At 36.5% G+C, this 20,469-nt stretch overlaps 1 protein-coding gene across 18 annotated transcripts in view; it reads left to right on the forward strand.

Moving 5' to 3' along the window:
• jakmip3 (Janus kinase and microtubule interacting protein 3) overlaps nucleotides 1-20,469 on the forward strand; it is a 124,174-nt gene that overhangs the window by 89,245 nt on the left and 14,460 nt on the right. For 11 of the 18 annotated variants that reach the window (XR_005635734.1, XM_039770312.1, XM_039770321.1 and 8 more), the window contains 8 exons: nucleotides 9,935-9,997; nucleotides 11,331-11,429; nucleotides 12,869-12,967; nucleotides 13,042-13,101; nucleotides 13,228-13,293; nucleotides 19,229-19,297; nucleotides 19,385-19,462; nucleotides 19,984-20,187. Coding sequence is in view for 17 of the 18 variants with exons in the window: in XM_039770312.1 (XP_039626246.1) it covers nucleotides 9,935-9,997; nucleotides 11,331-11,429; nucleotides 12,869-12,967; nucleotides 13,042-13,101; nucleotides 13,228-13,293; nucleotides 19,229-19,297; nucleotides 19,385-19,462; nucleotides 19,984-20,187 (738 nt within the window). In the remaining variant the exon portion in view is untranslated. The remainder of the gene's footprint in view (nucleotides 1-9,934; nucleotides 9,998-11,330; nucleotides 11,430-12,868; nucleotides 12,968-13,041; nucleotides 13,102-13,227; nucleotides 13,294-19,228; nucleotides 19,298-19,384; nucleotides 19,463-19,983; nucleotides 20,188-20,469) is intronic. The other 7 variants (XM_039770383.1, XM_039770452.1, XM_039770350.1 and 4 more) reach the window with 1 other exon arrangement.

Genomic DNA, 20,469 nt, shown 5'->3' on the forward strand with positions numbered 1-20,469 from the left:
CTTCATCTTAAAATCGTTTAATTAACCAGTTTCTCAAATCACATCGTAATTAAAGTAGCACGTTAAATGCTTTGTTTTGTATTTGATCTTCTATGTGCCTATGTGTGGGAATCACTACTTGCTTCTTAAACCGGCTCTCTTCCTCCAACTGGACACAGAATCAATTACATTCATGATATTACAGCTCTCTGAATAACTCAAACACTGAGATGTATACGTGATATCATTTTCATGATGATAGGAGTTAAAGCATGTTATTAAACATGTGTTTCACTTCGATGAAATAATTTATTGCAGCAGTACTCAGGGGCGGCTCTAGGCTTGTGGAGGCACTGGGCAGAGGAAGAATCGGTGGCTCCTTCGCCTGCCCGTCAGTAAGGTAGCTTATGCACGGTGGATGGCCATGTCTGTTGCAGACACTGCTTAGCCGCCTCGTGCTCATGACACAAGCATTTAACTTTTGCCGAAATTTGTTGCTGCGTTTTTAGCTGTGTTGTTATTTTCTCTTTCTGATTTATATTCAATATATATTGGCGTAGCCGTCACTGCAGTCAGTGCTTTTCTTTCCAAAAGTAACCGATCGCCATACAATCAGCTCTGTAATAGACGTTAAGCCATCTGTAAGCTTAGCGCCGATTCTTCAAAACGTGTGAAGAACATTGAAATATCTTTGTAGTACATGTTTAATTATTCTATCCTTAACAACACTCCCAGTGAAGAATATAGATTATTTAAATGAAGTTAAAGTTTTATCTGTATAATTTAATAAACATATTTTGCTGCATTTCATCTTAAAAATGATATCGTCATCATATGTAAATACGCGCTTTATAAAGTGGCTCAGGTTGTGCGATATTATAATTAGTGCAAGTTAACAGTGGGGTGATTGTATTTATAAGTACAAACAGTTCCACAAGGTGCAATTGATTGAGTGCATTTAAAGTTCTTGGGATGAAACTGTTTCTGAACCGCGAGGTCCGTACAGGAATTGCTTTAAAACGTTCTGCAGTGGCTGAGACAGCGTGTCCATGAAGCTGTATATAATTCTCTTTCCGATCAGCTGCTGCTGTGATTCACACTCAGATGCAGTGATATAAATACTCCGAGTGGTGCAGTGAGAGTAATATGGAAAAAGATGATCAGCTGTGGCAACTCCTAACGGGAGGAGCTGAAAGAAGAAGAAGAAAAATAAGAAGAGGAAGGTACAGTGAGAGTAACAACGCTAAATCAGTTATGGTATATGGAATACTATGGCTGTTCCCTGGACCATTATATTGTTAGAAGTTAATTACAATCAGATGCGTTACACTAATAAACAATATGCAGTTAGTTTTGGTGTATTTATAAAGCCGCGTCATGAAAATAAGGAGTAATCACACAGGTACAGTAGCACTGCTTTGACGCTGGGTGCCGCCAGTCTGCAAAACCGAGCGGAGAACTTGCGTATGACAAGGCATGAGGTACCATGGAAAAGTGCGTGGCTTTACGCCAAGTGTAGGTTTAATACAACGCGATTTGAACGTGGAAAAGTTCTTACGCAACATTTCTGTGCGTACGCACCGTTTATACATGAGGCCCCTGGTGATTTCCCTGGGTGCATGGAGTTTAAAGCCTCTTTAATTTCAGCGACAGTAATAGGTACATCCAGAGTGGAGGCATCATCTTCTGGAAGTTTAGGAAGTCACAGACTGGGTAGGAAGGAGTTGATTTCAGCGTAGTTGGGGTTGGTATGAGCAGAAAATAAATTAGAATAATACTCAAAAAAGTGTCTGTTGATCTTGCTTGGATTATAGTAAGATGCCCAGCTGCATTACATAATGAGCTAATAGTAGCAGTTGCTTCACACTTACAAAGCCTAAGCTATAACAATTATTTGGCCTGCCCCAGAAGCATAATATCTGGCTTGTGTCCAGTGGATGTCGAATTCCACTTCCTGTGAGAGAATGGAGTTTAACTCTGCTCTTACATTAGAAATTAACGACTCATAATGAGGATTTAATATGCAGGGGCAGGCATTGCCAGTCTAGAAGCATAACTAGTAATAATAATAATAATAATAATAATAAATCACAAATTGCCCCTTTAATTGCCCCTTTAATTGCTAACCAGACATAAGCAGGGTCTACCAAAGAGCCAGAGTTAATATTGATGAACTCTTCCGGACACAGCAGTAATGAGTTAACCCACCAATGGGCTGCATGGGACGGGGCTGTTGAAAAATAAAGCTGAGAAAGAACAGACTTATGATTGGAGAGTGATGGTAATGCAAGCCAGGCATTTGAAAGGGAAGATGCAAGTGAATACGAGATAAAAATATAATCTGTTGCAGAATGGGAATGGTCTCTACCAATGTTAAAAGGAAACTCCTTTGAAGACATAAATTTGCAGAATTGGGTGGAATTGGGAGTATGCTGATGTAAAGGTGGAGGTGATTTGTCTAATAAAGCATTCATATAAGCTTTTCCAACAATATTCAAAATTAATTCATAACCAGCAAGATTTAAAAATTGATTAAAAATTTAAATTTGTAAGATGCAGAGGACAGAAAGATATGTAAGAAGATGATCCACTGTGGCAACCCCAAATGGGAGCAGCCAAAAGAAGAAGATTAAAAAATTAAGAAAAGAAGGTTGATAGGATGAGGGAGCATAAGTTGAGCATAGTACTAGCTTCCTGCCACCAAATTCAAGTGACAAATCTTGCCAAAAAAAAATTCAAGGCCATAATTCAACACCCACCTCCATACCCCCATTAACAATAAACTCCCACAACAACCCTGTAATACTCCCCCAACCCAAACACCCTGCACCCCTTCTGAATGGTGTTGATCATCAACATTTTCCCAGTATTTTTTTTTCATTGAATATGCTGTGCTCAGTGAATATTTTTCAGGAAATTCATCCTGTGACTGGTTTAAGCCAATGTCACATTCCCCTACTTCGAATCAAGGGGTGTGTGAGATTTGCCAACCACAATTGCTGATCTTTTCTCCAGATTGTGTCAATTTAAACATCTAAAAATCACTGCTCATGTCATATTTATTGAGTCAGTGTCAATTTTCCAGTACAGCCCAGCCACCCCCTTTATGTTACAGCCAATAGTGTTCTTCCTGAGGGAGCCCTTGCTGTATGAAGGGTTAACATCTATGGCAAGTTTAGGAGCACGCTCTGCCTGATTTTTTTTGCCCATTTTGTTGTGATATAAAAAACACATGCTGATCTACTTTGTGCATGTGTGATTTCATAACTTGATCCAGTGATTTCAAATAAACGAATGAGACAGTGTCACTCTGATGCTTCATGGCACAGCCAGTGTTTACCCCAAGATTAGAACTCTGTGAGTGCAATGATATGTATATTTTTTACTTACTGATAGTTTTTGGCCATTTGTTGTATTTTGTTTATGGTTATTGTTCTAGCTGCATCTTTTGTTGTTAGAGGCAGGGTGGCACACTGGTTAGCACTGCTGCCTTACTGCTCAGGTTACATTTTTGGTCACAATAACTGGTTCAGCATAGTTGGTAGGTACTTCTCTAGCCCTCAGGGACACTTAACTACTGCAACATCATAAGCCATTCAAAACTAATTAAGTTCCTCCTTCTCCCATTCAATGCATTTTCAAGAGTTTGGCTAAGTTCCTGAACATTTCCACAATTTCACCAAACTTACAGCAAAGTGAAATCTGCAGGGTTCACTCATCACTACTACTGAAGAAGCTAGTTTTAGATTACAACATATCACAGTAACTTGTCCCAGGGTTGCACAGTGAATAAACTCAATTTCAGATATCTTACTTTTGATTTAAATTCACAATTCGTCGCCAAGTACTCAGTTCAAGTTCAAATTAGTTTAGTTTTGTATAGCACACTTCGCCTGAGTGTGGAATCACAGTGCTTTATATAATACTAATTGGTTAATGAATACACATAATGACACAAATTTGTCTAAACACATAGGAAGAAAAAAATAGTTCCCATAACATAATTGCAACCTAACAGTATCAGTCCATTAACATAATTGTTGACCTACAATATAGCCAGTTGACATTGGATGAGAGGAAAACAAAAACTCCTGTTAGCAGCATCCCTGGAGAAAAAAAACAACTCTGGGAAGTCTACAGTCACAGTCCTGGGGCCTCATGTATAAACGGTGCGTATGCACCGATGCGTTGCATAAGAACTTTTCCACGTTCAAATCGCGATGTATAAAGCCTACACTTGGTGTAAAGCCACGCACTTTTCCACGGAACCTCATACCTTGTCGTACACAAGTTCTCTGCTCGGTTTTGCAGACTGGCGACACCCAGCGTCAAAGCAATGCTACTGTTCCTGTGTGGTTACACCTTATTTTCCTGTCGCAGCTTTATAAATACACTGAAACTAACCGCATATTGTTTATTAGTGTAACGCATCTGATTGTAATTAACTTGTAACAATGTAATTGTCCAGGGAATAGCCATAGTATTCCAAATACCATAACTGCTTTCGGGTTGTTCCTCTCACTGCACCTTCTTCTTCTTCTTCTTCTTCTTCTTCTTCTTCTTTCAGCTCCTCCCGTTAGGAGTTGCCACAGCGGATCATCTTTTTCCATATTACTCTCACTGCACCACTCGGAGTATTTATATCACTGTATCTGAGTGTGAATCACAGCAGCGCTGATCGGAAAGAGAATTATCGGTATACAGCTTCAAGGACACGCTGCCTCAGCCATGGCAAAACGTTTCAGAGCCTTTCCTGACCTCGCGGTTCAGAAACAGTTTCATCCCAAGAACTTTAAATGCACTTAATCAATTGCTCCTTGTAGAACTGTTTGTACTTATAAGTACAATCACCTCACTGTAAACTTACACTACAGTTATAATATCGCACAACCTGAGCCACGTTATAAAGCGCGTATTTACATATGATGACGATATCATTTTTAAGATGAAATGCAGCAAAATATGTTGATTATATTACACAGATACAACTTTAACTTCATTTAAATAATCTATATTCTTCACTGGGAGTGTCGTGAAGGATAGAATAATTAAACGTGTACTACGAAGATATTTTAATGTTCCTTAAACGTTTTGAAGAATCGGCGCTAAGCTTACAGATGGCTCAACTTCTATTTCAGAGCTGATTGTGTGGTGATTGGGTATTTGGGGAAAGAAAAGCAAGGACTGCAGTGGCGGCTACACCAATATATGTTGAATATAAAACAGAAAGAGAAAATAACAACACAACTAAAAACGCATCGACAAATTTCGGCAAAAGTGAAATGCTTGTGTCATGAGCACGAGGCGGCTATGCAGTGTCTGCAACGGACGTAGCCATCCACCATGCATAAGCTACCTTACTGACATTGGCGGGCGAAGGAGCCACCGATTCTTCCTCTGCCCAGTGCCACCACAAGCCTAGAGCTGCCACGAGTACTGCTGCAATAAATTATTTAATCGAAGGTCGCACACAATCACTGCTCCGTGAAACTCATGTTTAATAACATGCTTTAACTCCTATCATCATAAAAATGATATCACGTATACATCTCAGTTTTTTAGTTATTCAGAGAGCTGTAATATCACGAATGTAATGGAAGAGAAGAGAGCCGGTTTAAGAAGCAAGTAGTGATTCACACACATAGAGCACATAGAAGATCAAATACAAAACAAAGCATTTAACATGCTACTTTAATTACGATGTGATTTGAGAAACTGGTTAATTAAACGATTTTATGATGTTCTACTTTAATGACAAAATAAACTACGTGATTAAAGTGGAAATGTCGAGTTTGAAGTTGACATTTCGTGCTTTTTCCCCACTGTGTGCCTTTTTTTCTCTGTACCCTAAAAAGCTTTCATATGACAATCAAACAGTGGGCTACAACTCGCCTTTTCACGGCGACTTTGATATGTGACTTCTTTTTTATTTCCGACACTGTGCGATTTTGTTAACGTGAGCTTTCAAGATTCTCCAACATGCTATGTCACTCGATCAACTTCCTTTTGTTGATTATACCACGGTTTATTTGAACAAATAGTATGTTTTTCCTTTGCCTCCACTTGGTATTCGCTGAAATTCTTATATTTTCCCCCGTGCTTTTCCCATTGTCTTTTCACAGAAGGCTGAGCTTAAGGGCGATTTATATTGATTTGCATATTCAAAGAGACGTAATTCTGGGAGGAGTTGGGGCATTACATAAAGCGCGTGCATGAGCGTGACTTTTCATGCTGATCGGGATTTAGGTAGCGTAAGCACATTTCGTTTTTTGAGCTTACGCCATGTTATAGTGCGAGTTCTACGCACGGCGTTATACATGAGGCCCCTGGAGATTTGCGCCAAATGTCATTCCATCCCCTCCTGTGCATTCTGCATTTTAATTTGTGTTGAACTGTCTAATATGACTATAGAATATTGCACATACTGCACATTCTTGTACAGAAAATGTTTTATTAACTTGCTCCTTTTCAAAATATTGGGGCTTTGGTAATGCAGGCTTTTTCAACCCCTCTCTGTATCTATACTAATAAAAGGCAAAGCCCTCACTCACTCACTCCCTCACTCACTCACTCACTCACTGACTCATCACTAATTCTCCAACTTCCCGTGTGGGTGGAAGGCTGAAATTTGGCAGGTTGATTCCTTACAGCTTCCTTACAAAAGTTGGGCAGGTTTTATATCGAAATTCTACGCGTAATGGTCATAACTGGAAGCAGTTTTTCTCCATTTACTGTAATGGAGATGAGCTTCAACGCCGTGGGGGCGGAGTTTCGTGTGACATCATCATGCCCTCCACGTAATCACGCAGTACATAGAAAACCAGGAAGACCTCAAAAAAGCGCTTAAGAAAACATGCATTATATAATTGAGAAGGCAGCGAAACAATAAGAAGCGAGCGAGTGACATATACAACCATATTCATGAGTTCTGCTACTGAAACAAAGCACGATGTAAACCTACACTTTAAATTAAGTTCATAGACAGGCTGCCGCTGGCGTTTGTAATTTAGTGCCTGCCCATATAAGGCCGTCCGTCAGCGGCAATCCAATAGCAAACTGCCACGGGTAAATATTCACGGGTGAAGGACTGTGCTTATGGAGAGGAAGATGAGATGGTCAGGGTGGTGTTTGACACAAACTCAGCGAAACTGCGAGAGAAAGTTTTAAGTGCCAGGACTAAGGTAACATTAAATACAGCCATGGACATAGCACGAGATGGCACCAGCACAGCTGGGAACCTTCGATGCATGTACACCGAGTGGCTCACGTGAACTGGACGCAGTGCACAGATAAAAGCAACAGTTCCAAAGAGCTGAACAAAACCAATTACACAATTGAAAAGGCAGCAAAAATATGAAGCGTCTGATAAGCATATTCATAAATCCAGCTACTGCGGAAACAAAGCACACGGTGGAAAAAGTCAATGTCCCGCTAAAGGAAGACAGTGTAAAAAAAACCCGTGCATGCAGTGTGTCAGGTCTCAGATAAAGAAGAAGACGAGCTGTTTATTGATGCTATAGAAACGAATCGATGAATGAAACCTGTCATCTTTACAACGATTGACAAACACGGAATGTAAGTTGAACACAACACATCCTACAAATACGAACCTGATTGAAAGAAATAATGATAATCAAATCCTTGATGACAGCAACACTCAGTAACACTCACAAAACAAATACTGTATATTGACAGTCATGTTACGTTATTTTTAAAATGTTCCCTTTTCTTTTCTACCTTTTTTAACACACTACTTCTCCGCTGCGATACGCGGGTATATATATATGTATATATAAATACCGATCTACATACTCGAATAATGGATACTTTATTCGCCATCAATGATTGTTTTGGTAAAGCCATACTCAGTGTATTCATTAGATGAACGGTAAAAAAGTAAGAGCGAGGGAGGATGACTCATTGAGGCATGCAGGCTGTAGTGCGCGTCAACTCTATCTGAATTGCGCGATCACATTTGAAAAAATATATCTTTTCAAGTTCTATTTAGTCCATATGTGTCAAACTCAAGGGCGCGGGCCACATCCGGCCCGGCGTGTAATTATATCCGCCCCGAGATCATTTTATATACTGTATTATTGTTATTAATGGCCTGGGTATATGAAGCGCTGGTAACACAATAAACTACAGATCCCATAATGCAGCGCTTCAGCTGCCTTGCCGAACACTTACCGTGTTAATCAAGTCTACCTTATGATGCTGCAAGTTATTGCGAAGCTAGAGTTATTGCGCACTGAGTTTGCACGGCGCTTTGGTGACTTTGAAGAACAAAAAAAGTCCGTCTACATGCGGCTCGAACCTTGTGCATGTTTGGTAGCACATATCTGTGTGAGAAGCTCTTCTCAGTGATAAAGACTAACAAAACAGCACACAGGAGTCGCCTCACTGATGAGCACCTGCAATCCATCCTGAGAATCTCCACAACACAGAACCTCACACCAAACAGAAACGAACTTGTGGCCAAAAAAAGATGCCAGGCGTCCAGCTCTAAAATGACATATGAGCAAAGGCAACTGAATTATTTGATTTGTTATTGCACGTAAGAGCGGGAGTCAACCGTTTTAACAAACAGCGTATTGCACTGATAGAAATAGCTGTGTGTGTATATATGTAGATATGTATGTATATGTATATATATGTTTATATATGTGTGTGTGTATGTATGTATATATATATATATGTATATATATATATATATATATATATATATATATATATATATATATATATATATATATATATATGACAACAACACTCATCACTCACAACAGTGACAAAACAATTACATTGACAATCAGGTTACGTTATTTTCAAAATGTTTCCTTTTCTTTTTATTGCTTCTTTAACACACTACTTCTCCGCTGCGAAGCACAGGTATTTTGCTAGTACAACATAATTGAAAGCTAACTTGAATCAGAAGTCACATATTATCAGTCATGTAGTCTGCAATATCTTAAGACTTTTTTAATGACTTATGTAGAGTGTATGTTAGATTTTCTTGATACTTTAGTAGTTGGATGCCTGAGATGTGGCCCTAGCTAAAGCATTGGATTTTAAACCCCAAAAATTTGAATTTAACCAACAGTTGTCTTCCTTTGTGACCTTGACCTTGTTCCTACTGCAAAAATATACCTTCTCAACACTTTCTGTACTTTCTTAGGATCTCTTTTTCACATTTTTGAGAATTCATTTTTACTTTAAACCTTAGTGTAAAGGAATTTCATATGCCAGGTATAGCAATGCAGCAATCACCACAGAACTTATACTGATTATCTGTCATGCATCTAGGTATCACAATTTGGTTACTTTTTAGTAAAGTTTTCCATATGGGCTATTGTATTAAAAAATCCTCAGCAAAACCCATTGTGCTTGAAATTTCTGAATCAACAAATACGTAAGAAAGGTGCATTTATGGAAAAAGCATATCAAAATATTGTAGTAAATCCTTTTTGCAACAAAATAAAATGAATTGATTAATTTTAAGTTACAGTATACAGTCGTGGCCAAAGGTTTTGAGAACAATACAAATATTGGTTTTCACAAAGTGAAGTTCTGTAGAAATTAATATTTGTGTCATTCTCAAAACGTTTGGCCACAACTATACAGTAATTACCGTACATGCATAATTATTGTGATGAAACTACAGCTTTCTGTCCTTAGTTAAGATGGTAAATATTTATATGTATTCTTGTGTGTTTTAGAAAGTATTTTAGGATAGTAAGTACTAGATTAATTAATTGAAAAATATATTATATAGTATCTCTGTATTTTAATATGTCAATCAGTCAGTAATTTTCTAACCTGCTTTATTTTAATGTGTTTCATTTAATTAACAGTAAATAAATTGTTTACATTTTTTTGAAACCAGTTACATTAAATAGACAATAAATAGTACTGAAAGGATCATTAATCTCTGTTTTTGAACTTGTAATTCTAGGATATGAAATGGATTGAAGAAAAGCAGGCACTCTATCGAAGAAACCAAGAACTTGTGGATAAGGTCTTCTGCCAAGGATTTTTTTGTGTAGTTTATTTTGTATATGCAGTTCCAATCTGAAATATCTGTGGCTTGGAAAGTCACATTTGACAACCTGTTTTAATGTTAACAAAATTTAACATGGCTTGTTCAGTTGCTTTTCTGTACATGTACCTGTACCCTTTATGATTATAGTTATTCTCTAAGCTGTATTAAAGGAAATTTTGAATGATGCCAGAGTACAGATAATCCATGTTACACTCACAATTGACTGATGCTGAGCCTAGTTTTTTCCTAGTGTGGATTGCTTACTTATTCTTTAACTTTTTAGGACCATGGCTATTAGTTGTCCACTCATTATAAAGCACACAGAAGCCTCACAGAAAATGATTTTTTTTTCCATTTGATTAGATGTGAACCCAAAAGAGATGTGTATATTAATTAATACAATAGAATGAAACAGTTCCCACCCTTCACTCCTTAATTTGTCTATTTGAGGTGTGAATTACATTACAAGTAGTTTTTATTGTCTACATGCAGAACATTTATTTTACAGTATGAAAGTAGAGATAAAGAATTCAGAGATTCACTTCTTAATTGTTCTTGAAGATAAGCTTGAACCTAAATCTTTATGAGATACACCATACTTATGCATTAGAACACCACTATTCATCAATAACTAAATAATAAGAAGATCATTATGTTTGAGGAAAACTATAATATAACAAATTTATTCATGTGTTAGTGAGTGTCCAGGGCTGCCTTGCACCCAGTGATGCTGGGACTTCCTGCAGCACAGGAACTAAATCAAATAGGTTCAATAAATGAAGTGATACACACAGTACAGTATGCACTTAATAGTGCATTTTATATAAAGCTTACCAAGATTGTCCAATTATGTATAATTCTTACGTGGTTTCAAATTACTTTAGGGAAAGCATCTGTTGTGTTTTTATAAACTTTACAAAATAGAGTTTAAATTTCACAAGCATTTGTTTGACAAAAATTATTGCATGTGGGTTTTTTTGATGTGAGATATTATATGTATACCAGATAACAGAAAAAAAAATCACAGTACTGTATTAGTTGTGCACCAGAAACATTTTTTATTTTCTATAAAAACAATTTAAACTCCTATAAAGTCCAATAAATAAAAATTGTTTGCTTATTTTACTGCCCAAGTTGCATGAGCGTTATGTGTTTATAATTTTTGTGAGCAGCCTAAACACATATGTAGATAATTTACAGAGTTTTAATTATGCTGAATCAAGATCTGTTTAATATATTCACTGTAAATCCACAAAGGCAACATAAACAGCACTGTTTATTTTTCATTTTTTTACCTCTTGATTTTCAGATTAAGCAAATGGAGTCAGAAGAAAGCAAGTTAAAACATGACATCCAAGATGTTAAAGACCAAAATGAGCTGTTAGAATTTCGCATCCTGGAACTTGAGGTGAGGATGTTTGCTTTTTAAAATTATTTTTTTATTTTACTGAATGTTCGTATTATTTTGATTAAATATTATCAAAAAGTAATTATGACAGGTTGGTAATAGGTAAAGTATCATAGTGGTTAGGGCTGCTGCCACTAAGCTTCAGAATTTTTGGTCTGAATTTTGCTTCAGCAACTGTCTGTGTGGAGTTTGTTTGTATTTTCATTGTCTACGTAAGTTTTTCTCTGAGTACTTTAATATTCTCCCATGTTTGAGTTAGGATAATTAGCAACTTTACATTAAGCAAATATAGGTGCAAGAGTTAGTTGATGGGGTAATACTCCAGCTGTTGTTGGTTTCCAGGACTTGGTGGATAGGCTCTCCATAATCTTGAACTGGATTAAGTGAGTTTAATAATGGATGGATGGAAGGTATTTAGTAATATTTCATACATCACATGCTATATCCTTTATATTTATTTTCTCTGATTACCTATTATGTAAAATGTGCTATATACTATGTGAGTAACAAGTCCCCTTTATAATATGTTTCTTTATAGTTAATTTCATGCAAATTTGACCTTCTTCTATTTATTAGGAAGTCTGAAGTAGTGGTTTCTGACATATTACAAGATGATCATGACACACGATTTTTAAAAATCATTATAACAGCAAAACCTTTTACCTTTTTTTTAGTGGCTAATATTTTATTACAAATGATTATTTGTTGTAAACATGACATAGTGCATCTCATGCCTTTATGTATTTTGTAGTCTCAGAATAGATATTATATATATTTAGCATTTTTTTATATGGTGAATTATATCTATTTCTGAGTCTTACATGTGAATTTCTGTCCAGAGCTGTTTTCAACCTTGCAACCAGTTCAATATGATTCTATATTGGATTAGGTCAGCTTAAGAATAAATGAATGTACATCTATAGTATCTTATATATAATTGTCTACACATGGAAGTGTGTGTATCTGTCTGTCCGGCCCAAAAGTTCAGGGCCGCCCATAAGTGTGAGGCTACAGCATGAAGCTCAAAGAAAGCGACTATGTTGCCAAAGTGAAACCGCCGAGAAAAGAGAGATACTCACTTAGACACTAATACACAAGCAAGGTGAGCACATTGGCAAAACTAAACCTCTGAGGAGAGAGAAATTTGCTTAGCCGCTGATAGACAACGGAGGCAAGCACGTCGGCAAAACGAAACCGCTGAAAAGAGAACCTTGCTTAACCAGAAATGCACAACCGATGCGATTGATTGATTGAAGTGCCAGAATCAATTGTTTATAGAAGCCTGGGCTTTTTACAGAACAGGCTTACACAGCTAGTATACTATATGTATTTTGGCATTTCTAACTGTATTAACTTTTGTTTTCTCTAAAACTTGATTATGCAAGTAAATTTTAGACTGTTTTAGACTGCATTTTATGATATGTAATATCTTAATTTAGGAGCGAGAAAGAAGATCTCCTGCAATTAATTTTCAAAACATTCCATTCATAGAGGGTACAAGTCCACTCCAAGTGTATTGTGAAGCAGAAGGTGTCACGGTAAGCCAATTTAAAATGAATCTGTTATGTGTGAAATAAACATTTAATTGATTAGATTTTTTTTATTCTGTCAGGATATTATCATATCAGATCTTATGAAACAATTGGACATTTTAGGCGATAACGGCGTAAGTGTATGTTGCATTTATAAATTGTGCATGAATTTTATGTGGCAATGTTTGTATTTTTTATAAAGTTTACACGTTTTAATTAAAAGAGGCTAGAAATGTGATATTTAATGTGTTGATTTTCACATTTAGAACTTGACAAATGATGAACAAGTTGTTGTTATACAAGCAAGAACTATTCTGGCTTTAGCAGAAAAAGTAAGTATTTTTTAAGCAATACTACCTACTGATTGTACAATTGTTAGATGTTTTATTTGAGGTATCCATATATCAGTTAATTTTGTGAGTCTGAAGAACTAAAAACAAAATACAATAACAGTCCTTATTTATAAATGTGTTGTACATCTAGTTCTGTTATCAATATTCATTTACATACTGTTCTACTAACATAACTATCAATGTGATAGTTTTACCAGTAGAGCGTTGTACCATGTTAGCCATAGGTTGATACAGGAGAAAGTAGGGTGAATCTATTTAGGTAGCCAATAAAAGGAGTCATTTCATCCTACTTTCTCCTGGGATAGTTTTATAAAATTACATTCCAAACATCATTTGAAATATTATGCTCAGCCTTTTACTGATGAATAAGTCATATTGGAATTGTCTTTTTTTTCCTGGTTTACAACAACATTAGTCGAATGCCTTGGGACAGGTTCCTACAGCTCCAAGTAACCCACTGACAAAATACTTTATGTACATATTTCATAATGCTAGAAAAGACCAGGGATGTAATTTGTTTTCTCTTTAAAGTCTTGAGTAGAATCACTGCAGATATTTCAATTAAAGGTATGTTCCTTACAAAGTTAATAAAATTCCTGTAGCTGTACTTTTGAAATTATCTTTTAATAACAAATGCCTTAAAACAGACCAGTAAAATAAAAGTAAAACAATAGCAAACTTGCACATACATTTGATCACCCTGTCTTTCTGCCAGTAGATGGAGGCAGTGAGGCAGGACTTACTCGATTGCAGGTTATTTCTTGAAAAGAACCCCTGGTGATTTGCTGCATTCATGTTCTATAATTTCTTAAGTTACCACATTTCAATTCTCACCTTCCCACATGGTGTTGTACATGTATATTTTGTGATTGGTATCGCCAGAGAAAAGGGAGGGTGTTGTTGATTAACTTTATATTGTGAAAATAAAAATCATATTGAACATGTGTTTGTCCATTTCAGAGTTAGCGTTAAACTTAGAAGTGGTGGGGTAGTGAGTCAGCAGCATCAACTGCAGAACTATTGTAGAGCAAATTGCGGCACATATACTGCACTTCAAAACCTTATCTATATATATAAAAGGCAAAGCCCTCACTGACTCATCGCTAATTCTCCCACTTTCCATATAGGTGGGAAGCTGAAATTTCACGTGCTCATTCCTTGCATTTTACTTATAAAAGTTAGGTATGTTTCATGTCCTATTACAACACCCAAGCTGGTAACAGATGTACCCCTTCAACTGTATATATAGATAGGGGAAACCCCTCCTTACTATTTCTGCGACTTCCAATATATGTAGGAAGCCCAAATTTCTCATCCTTTACACTGTACTTACAAACGTTAAGTATGTTTCATTTCATGCCGTACCCCATAACAAACTTTTGAAAACAACATTTTCTTTTTGGCAGTTCTCACCATTATGCCATAAGGGACTTTCGGAACTAACCTCTCTTTTTGGCGGTTTCATTTCTTTAGGGGAAACCCCTCCTCGCTATTTCTGCGACTTCCAATATATGTAGGAAGCCCAAATTTCCCATGCTCATCCTTTACACTTTACTGTACTTACACATGTTAAGTATGTTTCATTTCACGCCATGCCTCATAATGAACCTTTGAAAACAATGTCTTCTTTAAATTAAAAATTTACAGCAGTTGTTTCTGCCTTGCACCCAGTGCTGTTGTGAATGATCACTTTAAAAAAAGAATAATTTTGACTCATTGTGTTTTAGTGGAGCTCCAATGAATGTTGCTCTGCAAGACTGTTAGCATGTGAGGATAAATTTGAGATAATACATCCCATTTTATGTCAAGAAAAGTGTTTGGCTTTTGCCAATTTGTACATGCATAATTAGGTCCAGCAAATAGATGTATGGATCTAGTTATTTCAGAAAAATTATTTCTGTACTTAATTATGTCATTTTTCAAATACATTGGCTACTTATTGTTCTACTTATTGTTGGTATCATTGCAAATACACAATTTGTCTTCAGGAAAGATATAAACAAATTAAGCACACATTTAGCACACAGTATAGAGCCAGAAACATTTCTTAACACAAAGGTGATGCCAGAATTTGCAAAGTGAGTGGGCCTACAATAAATACATAATACCAATTTTAAAAATCAACATAAATTGCAACACAATAAATGAGAGATCAATTTTTAGCCTAGGATAAATATCACATGCCTTAAATTAAACTTAAATTTTTTTTTTCACTTTGAAAATTGTCCACTTTTTTCTGTTTGTTTTATTGACTGCAATATGATTCATCATGTGTGCATTCTTTGATTCTTAACTAATGCAGACAGTATGTGAGTTCATTTCTGCAAGTTACAAATAACATTAATTACATTGTAAAACCTTTTCACAAAATGACCCTGCAATGACATTACGTAAACAGAAAAAATGAACGGTTATGAATAACTTATTTTTTCAGGAGCAGTAATTTTTCATGCTTATGAATATTAATTAAATTCCTGAGTGCACATACATTGATCTACAGTACATTCACCACTTTTGTGTCATTAGAGGAAGCACCTACAGTCCTGTATTTAAATTAACAACTGTTTTATAAAGCACTTTTTCAAACCACAGTGATTTTTTAGACATTAAATATTGACACTTATTTTTATAGATAGCCTTACATAATAATGTTTATTACTAATCCCTTTATCAAATAGTAAATAGTGTTATGGAAACCGGGGCGTCAGTAAGCCCAGCTCCAACACAAACACAAAGACAGCCCCAGGTTCAAAATAAGGGTGGTTTATTAACCAAAATCCTTTTCCAAAGTTGCAAAAAAGCACAATAACACAGGTTTCTCTTGCCACAATTCTTCTCTTCACCACAATTCTCTCACCACCGCACTGCCCTCCTCCAGTCGAGTTTTGCCTCTCTTCCTCCCATCTCCGAATCGCCTGGTTAAGGGAGTGCGGCCCTTTTTATTAAGGACCCAAGAGCACTTCTGGTGCCACTTCCAGTCATATGGAAGTCCGTTACACCCTCTTGCGGCACCCAGTGACTCCAGCAGTGCTGCTCTGCCAGACTACATTTCCCTGAATACCCTGCTGGCTTTCTACTGGGCAACGATATCCGGTGCCGCTGCCATCTAGCATGCTGGGGGAATAAAAAACCACCAGTGATATCTTTTCTTTTTAGTGGGTTGTCCATCCATCCTTTCCGATCCATCCTTCCAGGTCTGCTCCTTCTTTCCTTCTCAGCCAGGATGCTTATTTGCCTATTAGGTGTCTCCCATCCGGGTAAGGGAATATCCCCTCTCCTGGCTGGGATGCTCGTCCAGCCCATGTGGCATCTACAATAGTTTTTGTTAAAAATTCACACACATAATAGTATGGGAAAAAATCCAATTCATTAAACACCTCATCTAATATGAAATATTAAGACAAAAGAAGCAACCACAGTTTGAAAAGTTAAGCAAAGTAAAAAGTACCCCCATTGTTCTTCCTGGTAGGGGTAACAACAGAAAAAGAAAGAGAAAATAATTTGTAATTTGGTCATTTTTAACAGAAAACAAATGCATAATATGGAAATTTAGAAATAAAAACAGACATTTTATTTTCATATTGAAACATTTTTAAAACATATAATGATCAAGTTAATGGAGTTATTTTAAATAGACAGTAAAATGTAATGGTTGTAAATGGAAACTTAAAAATAAAACAAATTTTTAAGAACAATTTTCAAAGGACACTGATGCTGAATAGCAATTCAAGGCAGTCTATCACTCCACTAAATGTATACATTCTTTATAGCTTTGGATTTATCTTATGAATAATGTATCTCTTAAAATAAGAGTGTGATTTTCCACACTAACGTGATTGGATATTTCTTTCTCATATATCTCTCAGATGTATTTTTTATCAATGCCGGTATGGGGCCTAATACTGATAATTTTGCGATGACATTGTCATTTGTTATTTAGTTAACCTTGTTATAGACAGTAAATTACCAAATAGCATGACAAGAAGGCATGGATCAAAATTGTTTTTGGATGACGACAAGGGTAATTTTTGTCCCTATTATCCATACATAAAACACAGAACAGAACGTCCTAATGGCGGTATCTATCAGGAGCCATGAAAAGAAAAGAAAAAAAACTATTTGCTCTTGACTGAAACTTTTGAGTATTTAAATAAGTTCACAATGTGTTGCTATGGGCATCACCCTTTCCAAAAAACATTTCATTTTAGGAACATAACACCAGTTTTATTACACTTTAGATATTGTTTCTTTTTCACATGCATGGGTACTTATACTTTGAATGGTTGGCATTTGGCATGGTGTTTCATACTAGTCACTATGTTCTCTTTCATTTCCGTATGTGCATGGGTCTGGAGTTGCCCTTTATTTTCCTCTATGGTGGGGGGAAACACAAACTTTCTTTGTTGTGCTTGTTGTGTTAGTATGGAGTCAGAGTCAGACTATAAGATCAATACTCATATGTGTTAGTAGATTCAACACTGGCAAAGAGCCCAGTACAGTACTATGAGTATAGTGTGAGCATCAGCAGGTACCAACAGAGAGCCAGGTCCCTGTATTCCAGCTGACCTATGCATCATACTATTTAATTGTAGCTCAAAATGCTCATAACAGTTTAATTTAATTTGCATTTATGTCAATGTTTCACGTGAAAGTAGTAAATTTTGCTTTAATCACAGTTCAAGTTTTCTGTTTATTTATGGTCAAACGGAAACACAGCACAGCATTTGGGTGCTGAAAAGAAATGCAGATGGGATGATGGCACCCAGCAAAAATTTTTATGAACATGTTTAACTTCATATCAGTGTGTTTGTGCTACTTAGACAGGCACTCACAGATCCAGCATATTTTGAGCAATGTTCTAGTTTTGGTTGCTTCCCTGCAAAGAAGTACATGTGATAATAGTAACCCATGTCATGCTGCAAAGGACAGATGAAGTCCAAAGAAATGGTGCAGTGCCAAGCCATACACCCAACTTAATGATAAATCAACAAAACAGGTTTTCTTAGAAAACAAAACAGGCCCTTGATGATGTAAGCACTAAACAAAGATATAAGTTGTAGCCATTAATGGCAGTTTGCTAAGCATCTGTCTTGGGAGCTCCATCCTGCAGTAGGTTTAAGTCAAGACTGAATTGGAAGGGGCAGGGTGTCTGGGAGGAAGAAGGGCAAAATCATTCGCCCTCAAAGGGCATCTTCTCCGAGCTGTGGAGGGAAGAGTCAAGACTGTTAGTGACAGTTCCCCCTCTTGTCCCATAATGGCATCAGATATCTGATTTGAGCTAATAAGATGAACCACAGCCATGCATGTGAGTCACCTGATAAACCTATAAATCAGGTGAGAATAAGCTTTTGTTCAGAAAATGAATGAACAACCTTCAGTACACTACAGTACACAACTGCATTGTGGGTTTTGTGTTTTAAGAAGCATAATATTTTAGGCATTTTAAGTTCATCCATCCATCTATCAACCCGCTATATCTTAACTACACGTCACAGGGGTCTGCTGGAGCCAATCCCAGCCAACACAGGGCACAAGGCAGGAAACAAACCCCAGGCAGGGTGCCAGCCCACCACAGGGTGCACACACACACACCAGGGACAATTTAGAATTGCCAGTGCACATAACCTGCATGTCTTTAGACTGTGGGAGGTAACTGGAGAGCCTGGAGAAAACCCACGCAGACACAGGGAGAACATGCAAACTCCACGCAGGGAGGACCTGGGAAGCGAACACGGGTCTCCTAATTATAAGGCAGCAGCGCTACCACTGCGCCACCATGCCACCCATTTTAAGTGCATATTTTAGTTAACAACTAATTTTTAAAATAACTACTTTTTGTATTATTATGCATTATATAAATGTTTCTATTTCTCCAGCTTCCTATTATTATTATTGCTTCATTAATTTTTTTCAGTGGCTCCAACAAATAGAAGTCACAAAATCTGCTTTACAGCAAAAAATGCTTGACCTAGAAAATGAAAAGGTAACAATGCATTTCTCAAATTTTTGTGCATTTTGTTTTTTTTATTATATTTTATATTCTAACAATAGTCTACATATTCTTTGCTAGGATCTCTTCAGTAAACAGAAAGGTTATCTGGAAGAGGAACTGGACTACAGAAAGCAGTCTATGGATCAGGCACACAAGGTGAATTATAAAATGCTTGAGAGAAAGAGGAAAATGATACAGTCACTTTGTAAGACATTTCTCCTTGGTAATGTGGTTATCACAGAATTAATTACTTTGTAGTCATTAGCAGACGGCGTAACTGATACATTTAGTTTATTCAATTTCAGCTTTATTTAAAACTGTGTAACTGTGATACTTGTTTCAAATGTATTTTTTTATTTTCTGCAATGTTTTTTAATCAGTTTAATCTGTTATGTAAGAAATGCTCAGCAACATAAAAGTGTTGTTTATTTATTAGAGATAAAGCTTTCCACATTCAAGAATCAGATAATGTAAACTCAATAAACTCATCATTCATTCCAGAAGTTAATTTAAAAACAGCACATTCATAAACATACACAAATGTTTAGAATGTTTTTATTTTTTGTCATACTTTAGATGCATTGTATAGTAGCTTGTTGAGGGAAGAGGGAACAGGGAAGAGATGTTAAAACTCACACCTTTTCTTTTTCTTCATTTTGCACTGAACACATTGTCAGAGGATTCTTGAATTGGAGGCTATGCTGTTTGATGCCCTACAGCAAGAAGCAGGTGCAAAAATGTCAGAGATTTTGTCTGAGGAGGAAAGGGAAACATTAAAAAGTGCAGTGGAGCAGTGGAAACGGCAAGTCATGAGTGAGCTAAGGGAACGTGATGCACAGATACTGAGGGAACGGATGGAGTTGGTTCATCATGCACAACAGGTATGTATCAGACAATGCTCTTAAAATTATTTAGCAGGCACTCAGAGCATAATAATCCTTTTAAAAAAGGATGTCTCTTTTCCTGTGAGCTGATTCTCATATTCAAAGACCAAAAAAAAATACTAAAAAGGTATTACAAGTCCGAAAAACCTTGATGAATATATTATTGACTTTTCATGACAGTTTAATTTTAATGTTAAATATAGGTACTGTTGCATACTGGGAAAAATAATGAAAGTGCACAAATATTAGATTCCCTAATTAATTTATAGCCATTAATTG

This window comes from Polypterus senegalus, chromosome 1, assembly GCF_016835505.1.
Source record: "Polypterus senegalus isolate Bchr_013 chromosome 1, ASM1683550v1, whole genome shotgun sequence".
Classification (NCBI taxonomy): Eukaryota; Metazoa; Chordata; class Cladistia; order Polypteriformes; family Polypteridae; genus Polypterus; species Polypterus senegalus.